Consider the following 23,843-nt stretch of genomic DNA (forward strand, 5'->3'; position numbering starts at 1 on the left):
ACCTGAGAACCGTGGCAGAGAGATTCCAAGGAGAGGAGCCATTGAGGGCTGAGTGCAACGTGGCTGAACGAGAGGTCACACAGGTAAGTCCCGGAGATTCTATTTTCGGATAGATAGGACTTGCTGTGTTTTTCTCCACACTTTGAAGGAGGTCAGGGTTGGTGTGAACCATTTCTGTTTGTTCATCTGTTGTTTGATCTCCACGGTGTGTGCACATATATTTCCTTCACATGGATGAAGTGACCACCAGGCTTCACACCTTCACCTAGAACGATGACTTGCCTGAACCTGTCTCTGGTTCTGCTGCTCTTCTGTTGTGGGGCGTCTTGTGAGGTTCTTCAGCACTTCACCGATGTACCCAGCTGCAAGAATTTCTTCTACCAGGGACAGGAGCCACTGGGGCTTTCCTCCAATGCCACGGCCAATATCTGCCAACGCCTGGGAGGGAACTATTATTATGCCACCCTATACCATCGCTTAGCTCGGGTACCCATCTATTCAGCCTATATCCTGGAGGTCTCCACCACGTCCAGGCCTGACCTATCCTCCAGCAATTGGTACCTGGAGCCCATGGTAAGAATAGGGACACCATAAGCAGATCTGAAGTATTGATGGGGGAGGGATGTCTACCTTTACATGACATTGAATGTAGAATGGAGAGTCAGGCTAGGGATGACTGTAGACAATGACAAATGGAGACTCGTCCATCCTCAGGACATCTACCTGTACTCCTGCGACTTACCTCCTTTCCACAGACAAAGAATGTATTACTGAGAGAAGGGAACTGTTACTCATCCATAACAGAAATCTTCCAGCATGATGGATATCTAATAAAAGAGAAGCCAGGGGTACAGAATGGAGGGGGAGGGGGCTGGAGGAGAGACCAGAGATATCTAGCTGAGGGCTCCGGGGACTAATAATAAGTGAGATCGAATTGTGGAGTAATAATGGAGGCTTCATGGAAAATAGTAATAGTGGGATCTAATTGTAGAGTAATAATGGAGGCTTCATGGAAAATAGTAATAGTGGGATCTAATTGTGGAGTAATAATGGAGGCTTCATGGAAAATAGTAATAGTGGGATCTAATTGTAGAGTAATAATGGAGGCTTCATGGAAAATAGTAATAGTGGGATCTAATTGTGGAGTAATAATGGAGGCTTCATGGAAAATAGTAATAGTGGGATCTAATTGTAGAGTAATAATGGAGGCTTCATGGAAAATAGTAATAGTGGAGTCTAATTGTAGAGTAATAATGGAGGCTTCATGGAAAATAGTAATAGTGGGATCTAATTGTAGAGTAATAATGGAGGCTTCATGGAAAATAGTAATAGTGGAGTCTAATTGTAGAGTAATAATGGAGGCTTCATGGAAAATAGTAATAATGGAGTATAATTGTAGAGTAATAATGGAGGTCTTCATGGAAAATAGTAATAGTGGGATCTAATTGTGGAGTAATAATGGAGGCTTCATGGAAAATAGTAATAGTGGAGTCTAATTGTAGAGTAATAATGGAGGCTTCATGGAAAATAGTAATAATGGAGTATAATTGTAGAGTAATAATGGAGGTCTTCATGGAAAATAGTAATAGTGGGATCTAATTGTGGAGTAATAATGGAGGCTTCATGGAAAATAGTAATAGTGGGATGTAATTGTGGAGTAATAATGGAGGCTTCATGGAAAATAGTAATAGTGGGATCTAATTGTAGAGTAATAATGGAGGCTTCATGGAAAATAGTAATAGTGGGATCTAATTGTAGAGTAATAATGGAGGCTTCATGGAAAATAGTAATAATGGGATCTAATTGTGGAGTAATAATGGAGGCTTCATGGAAAATAGTAATAATGGGATCTAATTGTGGAGTAATAATGGAGGCTTCATGGAAAATAGTAATAGTGGGATGTAATTGTGAAGTAATAATGGAGGCTTCATGGAAAATAGTAATAGTGGGATCTAATTGTGGAGTAAATAATGGAGGCTTCATGGAAAATAGTAATAATGGGATCTAATTGTGGAGTAATAATGGAGGCTTCATGGAAAATAGTAATAGTGGAGTATAATTGTGGAGTAATAATGGAGGCTTCATGGAAAATAGTAATAGTGGGATCTAATTGTGGAGTAATAATGGAGGCTTCATGGAAAATAGTAATAGTGGGATCTAATTGTAGAGTAATAATGGAGGCTTCATGGAAAATAGTAATAGTGGGATCTAATTGTGGAGTAATAATGGAGGCTTCATGGAAAATAGTAATAGTGGAGTCTAATTGTAGAGTAATAATGGAGGCTTCATGGAAAATAGTAATAATGGAGTATAATTGTAGAGTAATAATGGAGGTCTTCATGGAAAATAGTAATAGTGGGATCTAATTGTGGAGTAATAATGGAGGCTTCATGGAAAATAGTAATAGTGGGATGTAATTGTGGAGTAATAATGGAGGCTTCATGGAAAATAGTAATAGTGGGATCTAATTGTAGAGTAATAATGGAGGCTTCATGGAAAATAGTAATAGTGGGATCTAATTGTAGAGTAATAATGGAGGCTTCATGGAAAATAGTAATAATGGGATCTAATTGTGGAGTAATAATGGAGGCTTCATGGAAAATAGTAATAATGGGATCTAATTGTGGAGTAATAATGGAGGCTTCATGGAAAATAGTAATAGTGGGATGTAATTGTGAAGTAATAATGGAGGCTTCATGGAAAATAGTAATAGTGGGATCTAATTGTGGAGTAAATAATGGAGGCTTCATGGAAAATAGTAATAATGGGATCTAATTGTGGAGTAATAATGGAGGCTTCATGGAAAATAGTAATAGTGGGATCTAATTGTGGAGTAATAATGGAGGCTTCATGGAAAATAGTAATAGTGGGATCTAATTGTGGAGTAATAATGGAGGCTTCATGGAAAATAGTAATAGTGGGATCTAATTGTGGAGTAATAATGGAGGCTTCATGGAAAATAGTAATAGTGGGATCTAATTGTAGAGTAATAATGGAGGGCTTCATGGAAAATAGTAATAATGGGATCTAATTGTGGAGTAATAATGGAGGCTTCATGGAAAATAGTAATAGTGGGATCTAATTGTAGAGTAATAATGGAGGCTTCATGGAAAATAGTAATAGTGGAGTATAATTGTAGAGTAATAATGGAGGCTTCATGGAAAATAGTAATAGTGGGATCTAATTGTGGAGTAATAATGGAGGGCTTCATGGAAAATAGTAATAATGGGATCTAATTGTGGAGTAATAATGGAGGCTTCATGGAAAATAGTAATAGTGGGATCTAATTGTAGAGTAATAATGGAGGCTTCATGGAAAATAGTAATAGTGGAGTATAATTGTAGAGTAATAATGGAGGCTTCATGGAAAATAGTAATAGTGGAGTATAATTGTAGAGTAATAATGGAGGCTTCATGGAAAATAGTAATAGTGGGATCTAATTGTGGAGTAATAATGGAGGCTTCATGGAAAATAGTAATAGTGGAGTATAATTGTAGAGTAATAATGGAGGCTTCATGGAAAATAGTAATAGTGGAGTATAATTGTAGAGTAATAATGGAGGGCTTCATGGAAAATAGTAATAGGTGAGTATTGTATAATAAAAGTGGAGGAGCCATAGATATTGGTAATGGAGGAGTATTATTGAGTAATAATGGAGTATTTTAGGGATAACAGAGGTAACAATTTGGAAGTATTAGAAATGAAATGCTGTAATACGGACGGAGAAGGGCTCATGGGAAGTTGTCATTGATAAGTACAGTATTAGTGGAGGGACATGGGAAATGGTAATATTGAAGTATTATAACACTGGGGGGCTTCAGGGAACCTCGTTATAACATTGGGGGATTGTAGAGTAATAGCTGAGGGATGAGGTGTAACAATACTGTAATATTATAGAGGAAGGATGAAGAATACTTGCTTTAATGATGAGTGTTGTAGAGTAATAGGGAAGGGGTTATAGGGGGTCATGGGGGTTATAGGGGGTCATAGGGCATCATAGGGGGTTATAGGGGGTCATGGGGGTTATAGGGGGTCATAGGGAATAAATGCTTATAGAAAGAGAGTATTGTGGAGGATAAGAGATGGAAGAATGCTGGAGTAATAGGGGGGAGGGGAGTGAATACTACTACATTTAGGAGTAATAGTGGGGGGGCTTTGTGGAAAATGGTAACAGTCGGGAATTGTAAGTGAAAGAATGAAAATTGTAGCATGAAGAAGGAATACTCAGTGTAGTAATGGAGTACCTTATATTAGAATAGTAAAGGGGGTGGGGGTGGGGGGGTCATGAACACTAGTAGTAATAATGGAGTATTGTAAAGTAATACTTAACATATGCCATGGGAGTAGTATTAATATCAGTGAAAGCTCTGAGGAGGGGCAATTACCAGACTGAGTCTTGGGTGAAAGTTGTGTGAATCTTGTGTAGCGGTGTAGTTGCCACTAGTAACAAACATTCACCAAATCACCCCACCGCCACCACACCGCCACCCCACCGCCACCGCACCGCCACCGCACCGCCACCCCACTGTTACTCCACTGCCACCTCACTGCCACCCCACTGTTACTCCACTGCCACCTCACTGCCACCCCACTGTCACTCCACTGTCACCCCACTGCCACCCCACTGTTACCTCACTGCCACCTCACTGCCACCCCACTGCCACCTCACTGCCACCCCACTGTCACCTCACTGCCACTGCCAATGATGAGGACTTCACCAATGACCGTGTAATGATGAGGACTCCTCGCCAATGACCGTGTAATGATGAGGACTCCTCACCAAAGGTGTGGAGTTTTTTGAGGAGGAGGGGGAGAGTACAGTCACAGAGACCAAAGGTGTGCAGTTTTTTGAGGAGGAGGGGGAGAGTACAGTCACAGAGACCAAAGGTGTGCAGTTTTTTGAGGAGGAGGGGGAGAGTACAGTCACAGAGACCAAAGGTGTGGAGTTTTTTGAGGAGGAGGGGGAGAGTACAGTCACAGAGACCAAAGGTGTGGAGTTTTTTGAGGAGGAGGGGGAGAGTACAGTCACGGAGACCAAAGGTGTGGAGTTTTTTTGAGGAGGGGGAGAGTACAGTCGCAGAGACCAAAGGTGTGGAGTTTTTTGAGGAGGAGGGGGAGAGTACAGTCGCAGAGACCAAAGGTGTGGAGTTTTTTGAGGAGGAGGGGAGAGTACAGTCGCAGAGACCAAAGGTGTGGAGTTTTTTGAGGAGGAGGGGAGAGTACAGTCACAGAGACCAAAGGTGTGGAGTTTTTTGAGGAGGAGGGGAGAGTACAGTCACGGAGACCAAAGGTGTGGAGTTTTTTTGAGAAGGAGGGGGAGAGTACAGTCACAGAGACAAAAGGTGTGGAGTTTTTTTGAGGAGGAGGGGGAGAGTACAGTCACAGAGACAAAAGGTGTGGAGTTTTTTGAGGAGGAGGGGGAGAGTACAGTCACAGAGACCAAAGGTGTGGAGTTTTTTGAGGAGGAGGGGGAGAGTACAGTCACGGAGACCAAAGGTGTGGAGTTTTTTTGAGGAGGGGGAGAGTACAGTCGCAGAGACCAAAGGTGTGGAGTTTTTTGAGGAGGAGGGGGAGAGTACAGTCGCAGAGACCAAAGGTGTGGAGTTTTTTGAGGAGGAGGGGAGAGTACAGTCGCAGAGACCAAAGGTGTGGAGTTTTTTGAGGAGGAGGGGAGAGTACAGTCACAGAGACCAAAGGTGTGGAGTTTTTTGAGGAGGAGGGGAGAGTACAGTCACGGAGACCAAAGGTGTGGAGTTTTTTTGAGAAGGAGGGGGAGAGTACAGTCACAGAGACAAAAGGTGTGGAGTTTTTTTGAGGAGGAGGGGAGAGTACAGTCACAGAGACCAAAGGTGTGGAGTTTTTTGAGGAGGAGGGGAGAGTACAGTCGCAGAGACCAAAGGTGTGGAGTTTTTTGAGGAGGAGGGGAGAGTACAGTCACAGAGACCAAAGGTGTGGAGTTTTTTGAGGAGGAGGGGAGAGTACAGTCACGGAGACCAAAGGTGTGGAGTTTTTTTGAGAAGGAGGGGGAGAGTACAGTCACAGAGACAAAAGGTGTGGAGTTTTTTTGAGGAGGAGGGGGAGAGTACAGTCACAGAGACAAAAGGTGTGGAGTTTTTTTGAGGAGGAGGGGGAGAGTACAGTCACAGAGACAAAAGGTGTGGAGTTTTTTGAGGAGGAGGGGAGAGTACAGTCACAGAGACCAAAGGTGTGGAGTTTTTTTGAGAAGGAGGGGGAGAGTACAGTCACGGAGACCAAAGGTGTGGAGTTTTTTGAGGAGGAGGGGGAGAGTACAGTCACTGAGACCAAAGGTGTGGAGTTTTTTGAGGAGGAGGGGGAGAGTACAGTCACGGAGACCAAAGGTGTGGAGTTTTTTGAGGAGGAGGGGAGAGTGCAGTCACAGAGACCAAAGGTGTGGAGTTTTTTGAGAAAGAGGAGGGGGGGAGGGGGGTGGTCAACCATATCAAAGGCAGCAGAGAGGTCCAGGAGGAGGAGGACAGAATAATGTCGATTGGTTTTGGCCGTTAGTAGATCGTTTGTTAGTTTTAGGAGAGGAGTTTCTGTGGAGTGTTGAGGACGAAATCCAGACTGAAGGGGATGAAGAAGGACATTATCAGCGAGGTGGACGCTCAGTCGGTTGTAGACCAGACGTTCCAGTAGTTTGGATAAGAAGGTGAGCGAGGAGACGGGGAGCGAGGAGACGGGGAGCGAGGAGACGGGGAGCGAGGAGATGGGGCGTAGGTTGTTAGGATTGGATGGGTCCAGTGAAGTATGGGGTCTGACAAGTGAATGTTTTTAGAGCGTTGGGGGAGATGCCAGAAGAGAGGTTGAAGATGTAGGTTGGAGATGTGGGTTGGAGATGTGGGTTGGAGATGTGGGTTGGAGATGTGGGATGGAGATGTGGGTTGGAGAGTTGGAGATGTGGGTTGGAGATGTGGGATGGAGATGTGGGATGGAGATGTGGGATGGAGATGTGGGTTGGAGATGTGGGTTGGAGATGTGGGTTGGAGATGTGGGTTGGAGATGTGGGTTGGAGATGTGGGTTGGAGATGTGGGTTGGAGATGTGGGTTGGAGATGTGGGTTGGAGATGTGGGTTGGAGATGTGGGATGGAGATGTGGGTTGGAGATGTGGGTTGGAGATGTGGGTTGGAGATGTGGGTTGGAGATGTGGGTTGGAGATGTGGGTTGGAGATGTGGGTTGGAGATGTGGGATGGAGATGTGGGATGGAGATGTGGGTTGGAGATGTGGGTTGGAGATGTGGGTTGGAGATGTGGGTTGGAGATGTGGGATGGAGATGTGGGTTGGAGATGTGGGATGGAGATGTGGGATGGAGATGTGGGTTGGAGATGTGGGTTGGAGATGTGGGTTGGAGATGTGGGTTGGAGATGTGGGTTGGAGATGTGGGTTGGAGATGTGGGTTGGAGATGTGGGATGGAGATGTGGGATGGAGATGTGGGTTGGAGATGTGGGTTGGAGATGTGGGTTGGAGATGTGGGTTGGAGATGTGGGTTGGAGATGTGGGTTGGAGAGTGTAGAATAGAACCATACAATGGGTACCCTGAAGTTGCTGACGTGGAATGTCCGGGGGATTCGGGATAAAATAAAGGGGCGGCAGTGTTTGGGTGTCTTAAAACTTATAGAGCGGATATCACAGTTCTGGTGGAGACGCATGTCACTGGAAGATTGCAAATAGCTTTGCGTCGCCCGTGGATTGGCTGGGCCTCCCACGCCACCCATACGTCCTATTCTCGCGGGGTGTCTGTATTGATATCTAAGACAGCACCGTTTTCCTTGGTTTCTTTGCAGACAGACCCGCAGGGCAGATATATATTTCTACACTGCTTGTTGCACGGTGAACAATACATTATTCTCGCCTATTATGTACCCCGCCATATGATCACAGACTAATTACGGAGGGACTCTTTTTTATGGCTCAACATCCCAATGTCCCAGCAATTTGGCTGGGGGATTTTAATATGGTTTTGAATCCAGGGGGTGGATAGAATGAGCTCTAATCGAGGGGGCCCTCCACAGGGGGACACTGGCCTAGGCCGCACGTTTCAGGAATTCTCTCTTACTGATCTGTGGCGATTTAAATATCCGACTAAACGTGTTTACTCCTGTTTCTCCGCAACTCATTCCACCATGTCCTGTATTGATTATATTGCTGTGTCCGGTCAGTTGTTACCCAGGCTAGTAGACACGGGCTATTGTGCCAGATCACTGTCAGACCACGCCCCTTGCTGGGCAACGTTCTCATTGACCCGGCCTACTGGACCAAAACCATGGCGGCTTCACCCCTTCTGGTTAACCGCCTTGAGTGACAGTGAAGATTTAGGGGGTGAATGGCAGTTTTTTTTTAATACTAATCAGGGAACGGCTTCGGCTGATTGTACCTGGGAGGCTTTTAAACTGCATATATGATCCACACACCGGATCAACCGGTTGAAGCGCACCTCCAAGACTTTGCAGTCCAATGCCCTGAGGGAGCTGGACTCGGTGACCACTGACTTCACCACTGACCCCACACCTGCTAAGGCCCAGATACTAAGACACCACACGAGGATAGTAGATCATCTCCACATTGAACAGGCTAAGCAAAAGCTGTTTTTTGTTAAACAACGGGTGTTCGAGCAGGGGGAGAGGGCAGGAAAGTTGTTGGCCTACTTGGCGCATCGGGACTCCAAACCTCCGGTGGTGGTTTCGTTGACTGACAGTGGGGGTGAGGAGGTGACTGATCCACCAACAGTGGCCATGACTATGAGTCGCAGGTACGTACGCCGAGAACTGAGACGGGGCGTACCTCCGGGATGTCTCTCTTCCCCACCTCTCCGAGGCTCAGGTTGAGACTCTTGAGGCCCCGATATCGGCAGATGAGATTAGGCTAGCGGTGGCATCCCTTGCAGCGGCTAAGGCCCCTGGACTGGATGGTATTCCCCTGGACTTCTATGCCCACTACTCTGAGATACTAGTGACAGAATTGTTGAGATTATATACACACATATTTGACTCCGAGTCCCTACCGGATACTCTACGGCAGGCTGTTATTATAGTGATACCCAAGCCAGGAAAGGATCCCCACTCCCCGGATTCCTACCGCCCCATCTCGCTGCTCCAGGCAGATATTAAAATTTTGGCTAAAGTACTTGCCACCCGTTTGAGTGGCATCATCCTATCACTTATTCACCCTGATCAAGCGGGATTTATGCCCGGGAAGAACACGGCCATTAATATCCCTCGTTTATATATGAATATCCAGGCTGAGCATGACAGAGTGGGGTCGAGGGTGGTAGTTAGGCTTGTGCAATTCGTTTCGTAACGAATCGAAATTCGGCCGAATTTTGCATCTTTCGGACATTCGGATGCATCCGAATGTCCGAATTAAAAAATAACAAATTACAACGAATACGAAAGAAATATAACGAATGAATTCGACATGATTCGACATTATTTCAACTGCATTCTAAATGATTTCAACACAATTCAACATTATTTCAACCGCATTCGAAAATATTTTGTGACCCGACTTTAGGGCCATGTATCTCGGGGTCAATTGGTGCTAGAAACTCCAAATTTGGATATGTTGTAGTGCTAGTATTATTGTGTTCGCATACAAAATTTGGGGTTTCTATCTATAAGTGACCCCGAGATATGTGGCCCCGAAATCGGGTCGCAAAATGTTATTAGTTATTAGAGCAGAGAATGACATTTTGCGACCCGATTTTGGGGCCACATATCTCGGGGTTACTTATAGCTAGAAACCCCAAATTTGGCATGGAAACACAATAGTACTAACACTACAACATATCCAAATTTGGAGTTTCTAGCACCAAGTGACCCCGAGATACATGGCCCTAAAGTCGGGCCACAAAATATTTTCGACTGTGGTTGAAATAATGTTGAATCACGTTGAAATCATTTCGAATCCGGTAGAAATATTTTCGAATTTCGTTGAAATATTTTCGAATTTCGTTGAAATAATGTCGAATGTGGCCGATTTTTCAAATTCAGTAGAAAACTAAACGAAATACGAAAACGAATTTAAGGAAGTTAACGAATATAACTAAACGAAATTAATGAATTAACGAATTAAAACGAAACGAAACTAAACAATTTTTTTCCTTTTGCACATGTCTAGTGGTAGTGTCACTGGATGCCGCTAAGGCGTTTGATTCCATTGAGTGGAATTATCTTTGGGAATACTTGGGTAAATTTGGATTTGGCCCCAATTTTATTAAATGGATTACTCTCCTATATTATCGTCCAATGGCTAGAGTAGCGGTTAATGGATGGGTGTCGGACCCCTTTCAGTTGGGCCGTGGCACACGTCAGGGTTGTCCGCTCTCTCCTATGCTATATGCGTTGGTGGCAGAACCATTGGCTGCTGCACTTCGGGCACACCCGGATATAGTAGGCCTCTGACGTGGCTCTCTGGTGGAGTTGGTAAGTATGTATGCAGATGATACTTTACTGTATTTAGAAGACTCGGGCCAGTCGTTGGGAGCTGACCTGGGGGTCATAGAGGAGTTTGGTGGTCATTCCGGTCTGCGTATTAATTGGACCGAGTCGCAAGTTTTGCCCCTTGACTTGTTCCCCCCGGACCGGGGTGCGGCTTCTCTCCCGCTCTCCAGGGTATCTTCCATCCAGTATCTGGGAGTGCAGGTCACGAGGGAGCCCAGGGAGTATATCCATTGCAATCTTGAACCACTGCTTCTGTATGTGAGGGAGAAGACTAAGGCATGGTCCCGTCTCCCCATCGGGGTTATGGGACGGGTCAATATTACTAAAATGATCCTACTGCCTAAGCTCCTTTATGTACTTTGGCATTCCCCCGTCATGGTCCTGGTGGCGTTCTTTAAAACGCTGGACGGTGTTCTGAACACCTTTATTTGGGGCCCATCTAGACATAAGTTGGCATGGAACACACTTAAAAACCCGACATCTATGGGGGGGATTTGGCTCTCCCTGATTTCCACACATACTACATAGCAGCCCAGGTTTCCCATTTTTATCACCTTCATAGAGCGGATAGTCACAGACACCAGGCCTTGGTGGGCGGGAGGGGTGAATCCCCTACTGATACTCCTCTGCAGATGATTTTTCGTGGTGGTGGGGTAAGGGATGCCCGGGCCCGGATCCTGCCACACCACCGGAGTATTTGGAAGCTGGCCCTTAGATTACTGGGAGCTGACTATCACCACTCACATACACCGTTATGGCGCAACCCCCTACTTCGCGAGTTGTATAGCTTACCCGATGTAGACTTGTGGGCTTCTAGGGGGATACTCTATCTGCACCAGGTGGTGACTCCTATGGGCGTAAGGGATTTTCCCTCCTTACAAGTGGAATTTAACATACCCCCTCACATGCACTTTCGCTACTTGCAATTGCGACACGAGCTCCGTGCGCAATTTGCTCAGGACTTCCTGAATGTGCAGTCGTTGGCTTCGACAGACGTAATTATGGGGGACGAACCGACTAAATTGATTTCGACTTTATACGGCTTACTCCGGGCCCGCTTGGTGGCGCAAATCACTGAATGGCTAGGATGAGATGGGAAGAGGACATAGGTCCCTGTGATGGGGAGGAATGGGAGGATGCCCTTGAGAACATTAAACAGGCTTCTCTTAACTTACCTGACCGACTAACGCAGTACTATGTGGTGCATAAGTCATACCTCACCCCTGTCCGGATAGCTAAGTATCATCCTGACTATGACCCGAAGTGTCCCAGATGCTCGTGTACGACTGGTACTTTCTATCATCTCCTCTGGCAATGCCCAATAATCCAGGAGTTTTGGGGCAGATTATTAAGTTCCTACACGACCACATGGGTTCACCCCTTCAACTTGACCCTAAGAGTTGCCTACTCAGCATATTTCCTCTGTTGATAAGTATTTGTCTACATTTTTTCACTCTATGCTGTTTACTGCACGAAAGCTCGTGGCTAAATACTGGATGCGTCCAACCATGCCTACCATGCGGGAATGGGTAACTGTGAGAACTTATAGTGTTGTGGCACCAGCACCACAACCACCAAAGGTCAATTTTTCTACCACTGTTCAACAATGACATGTAATTACAATTCTTGATATAATCGTTCACAGCAGGGCGCTCCAGCGCCCACCAAGAGTCACTTTGAGGGCTTACAATGTTGTGGCAAAACCAACACCTTGTTCCACCATTTCTGCAGAGCATATAGGGCAGGCCCCTACTTTCAAACATCCAACTTACAAACATCTCCTACTTGCAAACGGAAGGAGACAGCAGCAAGTGAGATGAAAAAAGATGGACGACAAAACAAATTATACAGGGGTGATAACCCTTCCCTATGTTTTCCAAAAAGCTTAAAAATAGTTTTTTTGACTGGAGCTACACTTTAAAAATGTACCGGTTGAAAATGACAAACAGATTCAACTTAACACAACAAACCTACACAGTCCCTGTCTTGTTTGCACCGCCTGTATACTGCTGTTCTGAGTATATAGGGCCTGGGGGCCACACGCATTTCCTTTTTTTTAATATGGGTACGGGGTTCCCCTTAATATGTGTACAAGACCCAAATAGGCTGGTAATGGGCAGGGAGGGCTACCCATGCCATTTTTCTCAATGATTTTCATCCATATTGCAGGAACCAGATATAACATTAAAACCACAAGCAGTTTTAAATGGTGTTATTTCCGTTTAATGTCATTTTGTGCAGGGACTGTTCTAAACACGGGAAACCCGTGGAACTTCACAGGCATACTACAGACACCCCCCAGGCACCATATTTAAAGGAATATTTCACTTTTTTTTTTCACTTTAATCGTCATTAAAATCAGTGCTCCCGCCAAAACGGCCATTTTTAAAGTGGTTGTAAACCCTTACAACCAACTTTGACCTACAGGTAAGCCTTAATCTAGGCCTTAATCTAGGCTTACCTGTAGGTCAAAGTTGGTTGTAAGGGTTTACAACCACTTTAAGTCTTTTATATCAAATGAGTCTATATTAATACTCGGTACTAGTATATTCCAAGAAATATCTCCTAAACCTATACGGCCGTTTTGAAAAACATTTTAGGCATTGACCCATGTCCCCTGGGGCAGGACCCGGGTCCCCAAACCCTTTTTAGGACAGTATCTTGCATATTAGCCATTAAAATTAGCACATTTTATTTCAAACGTTCGAGTCCCATAGACTTCAATGGGGTTCTAAAGTTCACACAAATTTTCGGTCCGTTCGAAAGTTCTGGTGCGAACCGAACCGGGGGGGGGGGTGTTCAGCTCATCCCTAATTATCACTAATTATTTTCTTTTATTTTCATTTTCTTTGTGTGTTTATTCAGGATTTACATACACATATATATATATATATATTATATAGATTTTTTTCACTTTGTGCGTATATAGAGGGTTGATTGTAGGGCATTATCGTTGTACATACCTTTTCATCAAGAATGGTTGATACTGGTCCAGGGGGCCGGCAGATCACGGCTATCCTTGGAGAAAAGACGGATGCAGTGTGCGTCCAAAGAGGAGAGAGACAGAGGAGGAGGTGGGGGAAGTACCTGAAAGGTGTTATGTGGGGCTAGAAGGATTCCGACACCTCCTCCCTTCCATCCTCTGGATCTGGGGGAGTGAGTCCAGAGAAGACCACCATGGGAGAGGGCAGCGGAAGATGCAGTGTCGGATTCGTGGAGCCAGGTTTCGGTGATGGCGAGTCGGTTAAATGAGTTGGCGATAAAGAGGACATGTAGAGAGGTGAGTTTGTTGCAGACAGAGGGGGAGTTCCAAAGGGCACAAGAGAAAGGGAGTCTGGTCTTGGGAAGAATAGAAATGGGAACTAAATTGTGTTGATTGCGGCTGCTGCCAGAGGGTGCAGGGTGATGGGTGCAGGGTGATGGGTGCAGGGTGATGGGTGCATGGTGATGGGTGCAGGGTGATGGGTGCAGGGTGATGGGTGCAGGGTGATGGGTGCAGGGTGATGGGTGCATGGTGATGGGTGCAGGGTGATGGGTGCAGGGTGATGGGTGCAGGGTGATGGGTGCAGGGTGATGGGTGCAGGGTGATGGGTGCATGGTGATGGGTGCAGGGTGATGGGTGCAGGGTGATGGGTGCAGGGTGATGGGTGCATGGTGATGGGTGCAGGGTGATGGGTGCAGGGTGATGGGTGCATGGTGATGGGTGCAGGGTGATGGGTGCATGGTGATGGGTGCATGGTGATGGGTGCATGGTGATGGGTGCAGGGTGATGGGTGCAGGGTGATGGGTGCAGGGTGATGGGTGCAGGGTGATGGGTGCATGGTGATGGGTGCATGGTGATGGGTGCATGGTGATGGGTGCAGGGTGATGGGTGCAGGGTGATGGGTGCAGGGTGATGGGTGCATGGGGTACAGTTTGATGATGGATGCCCGGGGTTTGGGGATATATCTCCAGAGGTTAGGAGAAGCAGGAGGGTGAGGGAGGGAATATGGGAGTGGGATTTATATGAAGGGACATGCCCCAGGGTCCTGGAGATTTTTAGTGTGTGTGGATTTAGAATTAGCAGGAGATGGTGAGTGCAGTAATAAGGAGAGGACAGAAGTGAGGGTGAGATATATATATATTATGAGGGGAGAAGAGGGGTGAGGGAGAGATAGTTTTAGGATAGAGGACAGAGCTGTCGGAAGGAGTGGTGGATAATGGACATTACAAGTAGAAAGAGCTAAAGGGGTAAACAAGGTCACCTCATGTCTGTCTGATGTTTTTTCTTGTGTCCCTTCGCTTTGTGCATTCGATGAAGTGCAGAGTCAGAAGTGCTTCCACTTATAGAAAGAGCCCCAGTTATAGAAAGAGCCCCAGCTATAGAAAGAGCCCCACTTATAGAAAGAGCCCCAGTTATAGAAAGAGCCCCAGATATAGAAAGAGCCCCAGATATAGAAAGTGCCCCACTTATAGAAAGAGCCCCACTTATAGAAAGAGCCCCAGTTATAGAAAGAGCCCCAGTTATAGAAAGAGCCCCAGTTATAGAAAGAGCCCCACTTATAGAAAGAGCCCCACTTATAGAAAGAGCCCCAGTTATAGAAAGAGCCCCAGATATAGAAAGAGCCCCACTTATACAAAGAGCCCCAGTTATAGAAAGAGCCCCAGATATAGAAAGAGCCCCACTTATACAAAGAGCCCCAGTTATAGAAAGAGCCCCACTTATAGAAAGAGCCCCACTTATAGAAAGAGCCCCAGCTATAGAAAGAGCCCCACTTATAGAAAGAGCCCCAGCTATAGAAAGAGCCCCAGTTATAGAAAGAGCCCCACTTATAGAAAGAGCCCCACTTATAGAAAGAGCCCCACTTATAGAAAGAGCCCCAGTTGCAAATTAAATTTTTTCCTTTAGAAATGTAATTTTGCTGCAGCAGGTTCTACACATCACACAGATGCACCACTTTATAGGCAGAACAAGGGGACCCCTCAGGCACGATATTTAAAGGAATATTTCATTTTTATTGTTTCACTTTAATCATTATTAAAATTACTTCTCCCGAGAAAACGGCCATTTTAAAAACGTTTTTATTGCATTGATCCATGTCCCCTGGGGCAGGACCCGGGTCCCCAAACACTTTTTAGGACAATAACTTGTATATGAGCCTTTAAAATTAGCACTTTTGATTTTTCATGTTCATGTCCCATAGACTTTAATGGGGTTTGCGTGTTCGCTAGAACTTTTTGCCTGATCACAGTGTTCTGGTGCGAACCGAACCCGGGGGGGGGGGGGGGGGGGGTGTTTGGCCCATTCCTAGTTGGTTGGATATCACATTGATTCTCCATTGATTGATTGGATGTCACGTTGATTCTCCATCAATGATTGGTTGGATGTCCCGTTGATTCTCCATCAATGGTTGGTTGGATGTCCCGTTGATTCTCCATCAATGATTGGTTGGATGTCACGTTGCTTCTCCACCATTGATTGATTGGATGTCACGTTGATTCTCCATCAATGATTGGTTGGATGTCCCGTTGATTCTCCATCAATGATTGGTTGGATGTCACGTTGCTTCTCCACCATTGATTGATTGGATGTCACGTTGATTCTCCATCAATGATTGGTTGGATGTCACGTTGCTTCTCCACCATTGATTGATTGGATGTCACGTTGATTCTCCATCAATGATTGGTTGGATGTCCCGTTGATTCTCCACCATTGATTGGTTGGATGTCCCGTTGATTCTCCACCATTGATTGGTTGGATGTCACGTTGCTTCTCCACCATTGATTGATTGGATGTCACGTTGATTCTCCATCAATGATTGGTTGGATGTCCCGTTGATTCTCCACCATTGATTGGTTGGATGTCACGTTGCTTCTCCACCATTGATTGATTGGATGTCACGTTGATTCTCCATCAATGATTGGTTGGATGTCCCGTTGATTCTCCATCATTGATTGGTTGGATGTCACGTTGATTCTCCACCATTGATTGGTTGGATGTCACGTTGATTCTCCATCAATGTTTGGTTGGATGTCACGTTGATTCTCCATCATTGATTGGTTGGATGTCATGTTGCTTCTCCACCATTGATTGGTTGGATGTCACGTTGATTCTCCATCATTGATTGGTTGGATGTCACGTTGATTCTCCATCAATGATTGGTTAGATGTCACGTTGCTTCTCCACCATTGATTGGTTGGATATCACGTTGATTCTCCACCATTGATTGGTTGGATGTCACATTGATTCTCCATCAATGATTGGTTGGATGTCACGTTGATTCTCCATCATTGATTGGTTGGATGTCATGTTGATTCTCCACCATTGATTGGTTGGATGTCACATTGATTCTCCATCAATGATTGGTTGGATGTCACGTTGATTCTCCATCATTGATTGGTTGGATGTCATGTTGATTCTCCACCATTGATTGGTTGGATGTCACATTGATTCTCCATCAATGATTGGTTGGATGTCACGTTGATTCTCAATGAATGTTTGGTTGGATGTCATGTTGCTTCTCCACCATTGATTGGTTAGATGTCACGTTGATTCTCCACCATTGATTGATTGGATGTCAGATTGATTCTCCACCATTGATTGGTTGGATGTCATGTTGATTCTCCACCATTGATTGGTTGAATGTCATGTTGATTCTCCACCATTGATTGGTTGGATATCACATTGATTCTCCATCATTGGTTTGTTGGATTTCATGGTTATCTTCTTCTTCTCCCCACAGCTGGCGGGAATCGGCCATAAGGACATGCTGCAGCCATCGAATTCTGCAATGAGTATCCACATAGATGACGTGATAGAGAGTCAGGCCGTGAACGATGATTACAGGAACTCTGGTCTCAGCCGGGGACACGTCAATCCCAGCATGCACCACAGCTCTAGTTCCCAGCTCTCCACATTCACCTATACCAATATGGCGCCCCAAGACGCCACCTTTAATAGCGGGACTTGGAACGTTTACGAGACCTTCCTACGAGACAAGATCCTGTCCACGTGCAGCCAGACGCACATCCTTAGTGGCGTCATCGTCTCCGGATTCAATCCAACTAAAGGAAAGTGGCTGAGGAACCGCGTCAATGTGCCAGACTTTTTCTGGAGTGCATTTTGCTGTGTGCGGGGAGATGGTACCAAGAGAGTGGAAGGAAGACTGGGCCGTAATAGCAGTCCGTATGATACGGTGACCAAAACCCTCTCAGAACTGGAGGAGATTCTGAACAAAACCTATGAAGGACCTGTGATCCTATTCAAAAATGGCTGCCAGTGATCCTTCCATGTGGGGGGGGGGGTCTATGGGGGAGGGGTGTTCTCTATGTTGTAACCCACCATACAATGTTTTGACTCAACCCATGAGGATTCCCTTTATGTTCTGTGATCATCTCTAATAAATTCCTTCAAAGCATCTCTTTATTATTTGATGTTTCCTCTCCATGAATGTATGACTTATGTGTTAAAGAGGCACTCCACCCACAACTGATATCTCACTGTAAAGCCCCACACACACGATCAGAAAATTGGACAAAAAATAAGCCCCTCATATAAAATTGGATTCTGAATCACCATCCCATGTGTTTGAAGGGCTGGATACCACGGCACCTACTGGAGGGGACAATGGGGGGGGGAGGGGCTTTCATCTATCACTATGCCTACTCTGGTGTCAATGTACAATAATATGGAATGCAGCTAAAAGACTAGATGGGAATCTTCTACCCTACTAGAGATACTCCTATCTGGGGACATGACAGGCTCCGAGAGTTATCTACTCTCCAGGGCTTTGAAAGGTGGGAGAAAGCAGTGGTGACCACCCCAGTTATACTACATGAGAATGGCCATCCTAAAGACGATGAGCAGTTCAGTACAGAAGTACCTCCTAGAGCCCCGTTCCTTCAGTTGTGTCACGTGCTACGCGCCCGGTTTTCCTCCGCTGAGTTATCACCCCCCCACCCCACCTTGGATAGAATTGTGCAAGTGGAGTCATCTAAGGGACTCATTTCTGTAACATATGAGGTAGTGGGGTCCCCCAGGTTCTGTGTTGGGACCATAGGGGGAGTACATGGACTGAAAACTGGCTACAAGGGGAGTTCAGAGTGTGGTGATAAATGGGGAGTCAGGGTGGGTAGTGCAGGGACCAATCCTATTTAATTTGTTCATAGACGACCTGGAGGAGGGGGATGGGGGAAACAGCTCAATCTCTGTATTTGTGGACGATACGAAGCTAAGCAGGACAATAACTTCTCCGCAGGATGTGGAAACCTTCCAAGAAGATCTGAACAAATGAATGGGGGGAGGGGCAACTACATGGCAAATGAGGTTCAATGTAGAAAAATTTTAAATAATGTATTTGGGTGGCAAAAATCTGCATGCAATCTATAGACTGGGGGAGGGGAACCTCTGGGGGGATCTAGGATGGAGGAGGACCTGGGGGGAGGGGAACCTCTGGGGGGATGTAGGATGGAGAAGGACCTGGGGGGAGGGGAACCTCTGGGGGGATCTAGGATGGAGGAGGACCTGGGGGTCCTAGTAGATGATGGGCTCAGCAATGCCAAGCTGCTGCTAACAAAGCAAACAGAATATTGGCATTAAAAAGGGATCAACTCCAGAGATAAAAGGATAATTCTCCCCTCTACAAGACTCTGGTCCGGCCGCACCTGGAGTATACTGTCCAGTTCTGGGCACCAGTCCTCAGGAAGGATGTACTGGAAATGGAGCGACTACAAAAAAGGGCAACAAAGCTAATAAAGGGTCTGGAGGATATTAGATATGAGGAAAGGTTGTGAGCTCTGAACTTATTCTCTCTGGAGAAGAGACGCCTGAGAGGGGATATGATTTCATTATATAAATACCGGACTGGTGACCCCACAATATATAAATACCAGACTGGTGACCCCATAATATATAAATACCGGACTGGTGACCCCACAATATATAAATACCGGACTGGTGACACCCACAATATATAAATACCGGACTGGTGACCCCACAATATATAAATACCGGACTGGTGACCCCACAATATATAAATACCGGACTGGTGACCCCACAATATATAAATACCGGACTGGTGACACCCACAATATATAAATACCGGACTGGTGACCCCACAATATATAAATACCGGACTGGTGACCCCACAATATATAAATACCGGACTGGTGACCCCACAATATATAAATACCGGACTGGTGACCCCACAATATATAAATACCAGACTGGTGACCCCATAATATATAAATACCATACTGGTGACCCCACAATACATAAATACCAGACTGGTGACCCCACAATATATAAATACCAGACTGGTGACCCCCCAATATATAAATACCGGACTGGTGACACCCACAATATATAAATACCATACTGGTGACCCCACAATACATAAATACCAGACTGGTGACCCCACAATATATAAATACCAGACTGGTGACCCCACAATATATAAATACCGGACTGGTGACACCCACAATATATAAATACCGGACTGGTGACCCCACAATATATAAATACCATACTGGTGACCCCACAATACATAAATACCAGACTGGTGACCCCACAATATATAAATACCAGACTGGTGACCCCCCAATATATAAATACCAGACTGGTGACCCCACAATATATAAATACCGGACTGGTGACCCCACAAAATATAAATACCGGACTGGTGACCCCACAAAATATAAATACCGGACTGGTGACCCCACAATATATAAATACCGGACTGGTGACCCCACAATATATAAATACCATACTGGTGACCCCATAATATATAAAATACCGGACTGGTGACCCCACAAAATATAAATACCGGACTGGTTACCCCACAATATATAAATACCATACTGGTGACCCCATAATATATAAATACCGGACTGGTGACCCCACAATATACAAATACAGGACTGGTGACCCCACAATATATAAATACCGGACTGGTGACCCCACAATATACAAATACCGGACTGGTGACCCCACAATATATAAATACTGGACTGGTGACCCCACAATATATAAATACAGGACTGGTGACCCCACAATATATAAATACTGGACTGGTGACCCCACAATATATAAATACAGAAAGAAAAACCAATGTGTGCAGGATGGTGGTGAGTCAAAGTTGGTCTATCGAAATCCCAAAAAGACAAGAAGAAGAAAAGCCGAGTGCACAAGGCACAGCCGATACCTCTGGGGATATTCATTCAGATAGACCAGTCAGTAGTTGAAATATATGTATATAATTTTTATTAAATAACATGCATTGCATATATACAAAAAGTACTTGACAATGCTGGATGAAGGCGGCTTCGGACCATGTGTAGTGTGGAGAATATTGCTGACGTGTTTCGGACTCTGACGTGTTTCGGACTCTGACGTGTTTCGGACTCTGACGTGTTTCGGACACTGACGTGTTTCGGACACTGACGTGTTTCGGACTCTGACGTGTTTCGGACTCTGACGTGTTTCGGACTCTGACGTGTTTCGGACACTGACGTGTTTCGGACACTGACGTGTTTCGGACTCTGACGTGTTTCGGACTCTGACGTGTTTCGGACTCTGACGTGTTTCGGACTCTCCGTCCTTTTTCTAGAATAAATGAGTAGAAACAAGAAAAGTGCAAATCTCAACAATTTCATCCTTGATAATAGGGGTGGTACTGTACATAATAAAGGTACTTCCAGCTCTGGCACAACACCGGTGGTCGGCAGCAGGGGGTAAAGGTACTCTAGTAACCTCAAATATGGCGGGGGAATACACGTGATGGTCTGGTATTAAAGCCAATGGTGGCCAAGCCGGTATCTATACAATAAGGCCCCCCGGGAATGCTGTGACGGCAGGAGCTGAACTGTCTGCTAACGCCAGACTGGATCGCAAAACAGGAAGAGCACAGGAAGGCCCTGCGCTGAACAGGCAAGTGACCCACAGGCCCAAAGCGAAGATCGCAGGGGGGGGGGGGGCTGTGGAGTCTCCCGCGCACCGGGCAGGCACAAGCAGAGACCGAGATGGAGCTGCGTTATATGCATAAAGAAAAACATGGGGAAAATGATAGAAAACACCTGTAAACGGCCCCCTGGTGGTGAGCAAAAGGTGGTGCAGACATTGTCATAAGTACCATACATCTATGAAGACATACATCAAAGATAATGGCAGTGGCATAATGCATGAAACATTGTTATAGCAACACACAATATAAAGCAATAGTAGCCCCCATACACACCGCCGGACATTCCGACAACCAAATCCGTTGGATTTTTTCCCCAATGGGAAGATCCGGATCTTTTGTGTTGATACTTATGGTATGGTCAGAGGCGGCTCTTCAATTAGGTAAATTAGGTGAACGCCTAAGGCCCCGCACCCGAAGGGGCCTCGCGGGCCGCCAAATTTGCCTGTGATCAAACGCTGATGTCACGGAGCGCCCGATGGCAGCAAGTGTGGGGAGCGGGATAGCGGCCTCTAGGTGGCGGCAGCGGCTGGATTACAGCACCGGGCGGGCTCCTAGGCATGTGGGCGGCATGTCCCTGTGGGATCCGCAGCTCCTTCAGCCTGTGCCGCTCTCCCGACCTCTCCTCTGCACCTTCCCCCTAATTGGTTCAGCAGTGCGGGGGGTCACTGAAACTATCCAGCTGAGCTGCCCCATGATTATGAAGAAGAGGAAGGAGCTCTGCTGCCTGGCCGTAGGGTTGCCACCTGTCCAGGATCCACCCGGACAGTCTGGGTTTTGGATCATGTGTCCGGGTTTCATTCTGTCTGAAACCCGGTCACATTATTCAAACCGGGCGGTGGATCCCCAAGTAGCTGAGATAGTTACACAAAACTTTGTTCCCATCTGGGAGCTGCAGGCCGCTGTCTGGGGGCAGGTCCAGCATCTCTGAGGGGGGGGGGATGATGTCAGCAAGAGCAGTTTGGCCACACCCACTGTTTCAGGTCTTTTATAATTCTATAGTGTGTACTATAGAAAAAAAAGTGACCTGTGCCACTAAAGTGTTCGGGTTTGGCTTAAAGAAAAGGTGGCGACCTACCTGGCTGACCGCAGAGAAGGTAAGTGTCCGTGCAGCCTGCCTGTGTGCCTGAATAGGAGCAGCGGTGAGGAGACTTCACATAGTAAAATAGATTTTCCCATATTCCTCCTGCAGCCGCTGAATGTCTGCAGGAGGGGGAGGAGAAGAGATCATTCAGCGGCTGCAGGAGGAATATGGAAAAATCTATTTTACTATGTGAAGTCTCCTCACCACTCCTCCTATCTAATGTTTTCTCCATCCCGTGCTGCACCGCCCCTCCGTGTGCTCCCTGGCTCCACCCCTCCTGCTCTCCAGCCCCTCCTTGTTCTCCCTGGCCCCGCCCCTCCTTGTGCTCCCTGGCCCCACCCCTCCTGCTATCCAGCCCCTCCTTGTGCTCCCTGGCTCCACCCCTCCTGCTCTCCAGCCCCTCCTTGTGCTCCCTGGCCCCACCCCTCCTGCTATCCAGCCCCTCCGTGTGCTCCCTGGCTCCACCCCTCCTGCTCTCCAGCCCCTCCTTGTGCTCCCTGGCTCCACCCCTCCTGCTCTCCAGCCCCTCCTTGTGCTCCCTGGCTCCACCCCTCCTGCTCTCCAGCTCCTCCTTGTCCTTCCTGACTCCGCCCCATTTTGCCAGTACCCCCCTGCTCTCCACTCCAATTCTTTCTGCTCCCCCTCTTCAGCCCCCACCCCTCCTGTGCTCTCCACCTTTCCCAATTCTCTCTGGCCCCCAGCACTCTCCGCCCCCACCCCCCTGCACTCTCCGCCCCCACCCCCCTGCACTCTTCGCCCCCACCCCCCTGCACTCTTCGCCCCCACCCCCTGCACTCTCCGCCCCCACCCCCCTGCACTCTCCGCCCCCACCCCCCTGCACTCTCCGCCCCCACCCCCTAGCACTGTCCGCCCCCACCTCCCTGCACTCTTCGCCCTCACACCCTAGCACTCTCTGCCCCCACCCCCCTGCACTCTTCGCCCCCACCCCCCTGCACTCTTCGCCCCCACCCCCCTGCACTCTCCGCCCCCACCCCCTAGCACTGTCCGCCCCCACCTCCCTGCACTCTTCACCCTCACACCCTAGCACTCTCTGCCCCCACCCCCCTGCACTCTCCGGACCCCACCCCCTGCACTCTCCGCCCCCACCCCCTGCATTCTCCGCCCCCACCCCCTGTACTCTCCGGACCCCACCCCCTGCACTCTCCGGACCCCACCCCCTATCATTCCCCATCCCCCTGCACTCTCCAGACCCCCCCTCCGCACACTCCCGCTCCTCCCTGCTCTTTGCCCCCCTGTGCTCTCACAGACCGGGACATGGGGCACAGAAGGGGCTGCAGACAGGGACAAGGCTAGAGATCTCTCTCACCCCCTTTCCCTCACCCCCTCTTTCTCACCTCCCCC

General features: G+C 47.0%; 1 protein-coding gene across 1 annotated transcript; it reads left to right on the forward strand.

Moving 5' to 3' along the window:
• Window positions 1-223: 223 nt before the first annotated feature.
• On the forward strand, window positions 224-17,857 carry LOC143975735 (endonuclease domain-containing 1 protein-like). Its single transcript, XM_077478237.1, has 2 exons — window positions 224-573; window positions 17,183-17,857. The coding sequence occupies exons 1-2, from the start codon at window positions 274-276 to the stop codon at window positions 17,720-17,722; spliced, it is 840 nt and encodes a 279-aa protein (XP_077334363.1). The 5' UTR covers window positions 224-273; the 3' UTR covers window positions 17,723-17,857.
• Window positions 17,858-23,843: the final 5,986 nt, after the last annotated feature.

The sequence above is a fragment of the Lithobates pipiens genome, unplaced genomic scaffold, assembly GCF_037356315.1.
Source record: "Lithobates pipiens isolate NorthernLeopardFrog02 unplaced genomic scaffold, aLitPip1_a1.2 Scaffold_13, whole genome shotgun sequence".
NCBI lineage: Eukaryota > Metazoa > Chordata > Amphibia > Anura > Ranidae > Lithobates > Lithobates pipiens.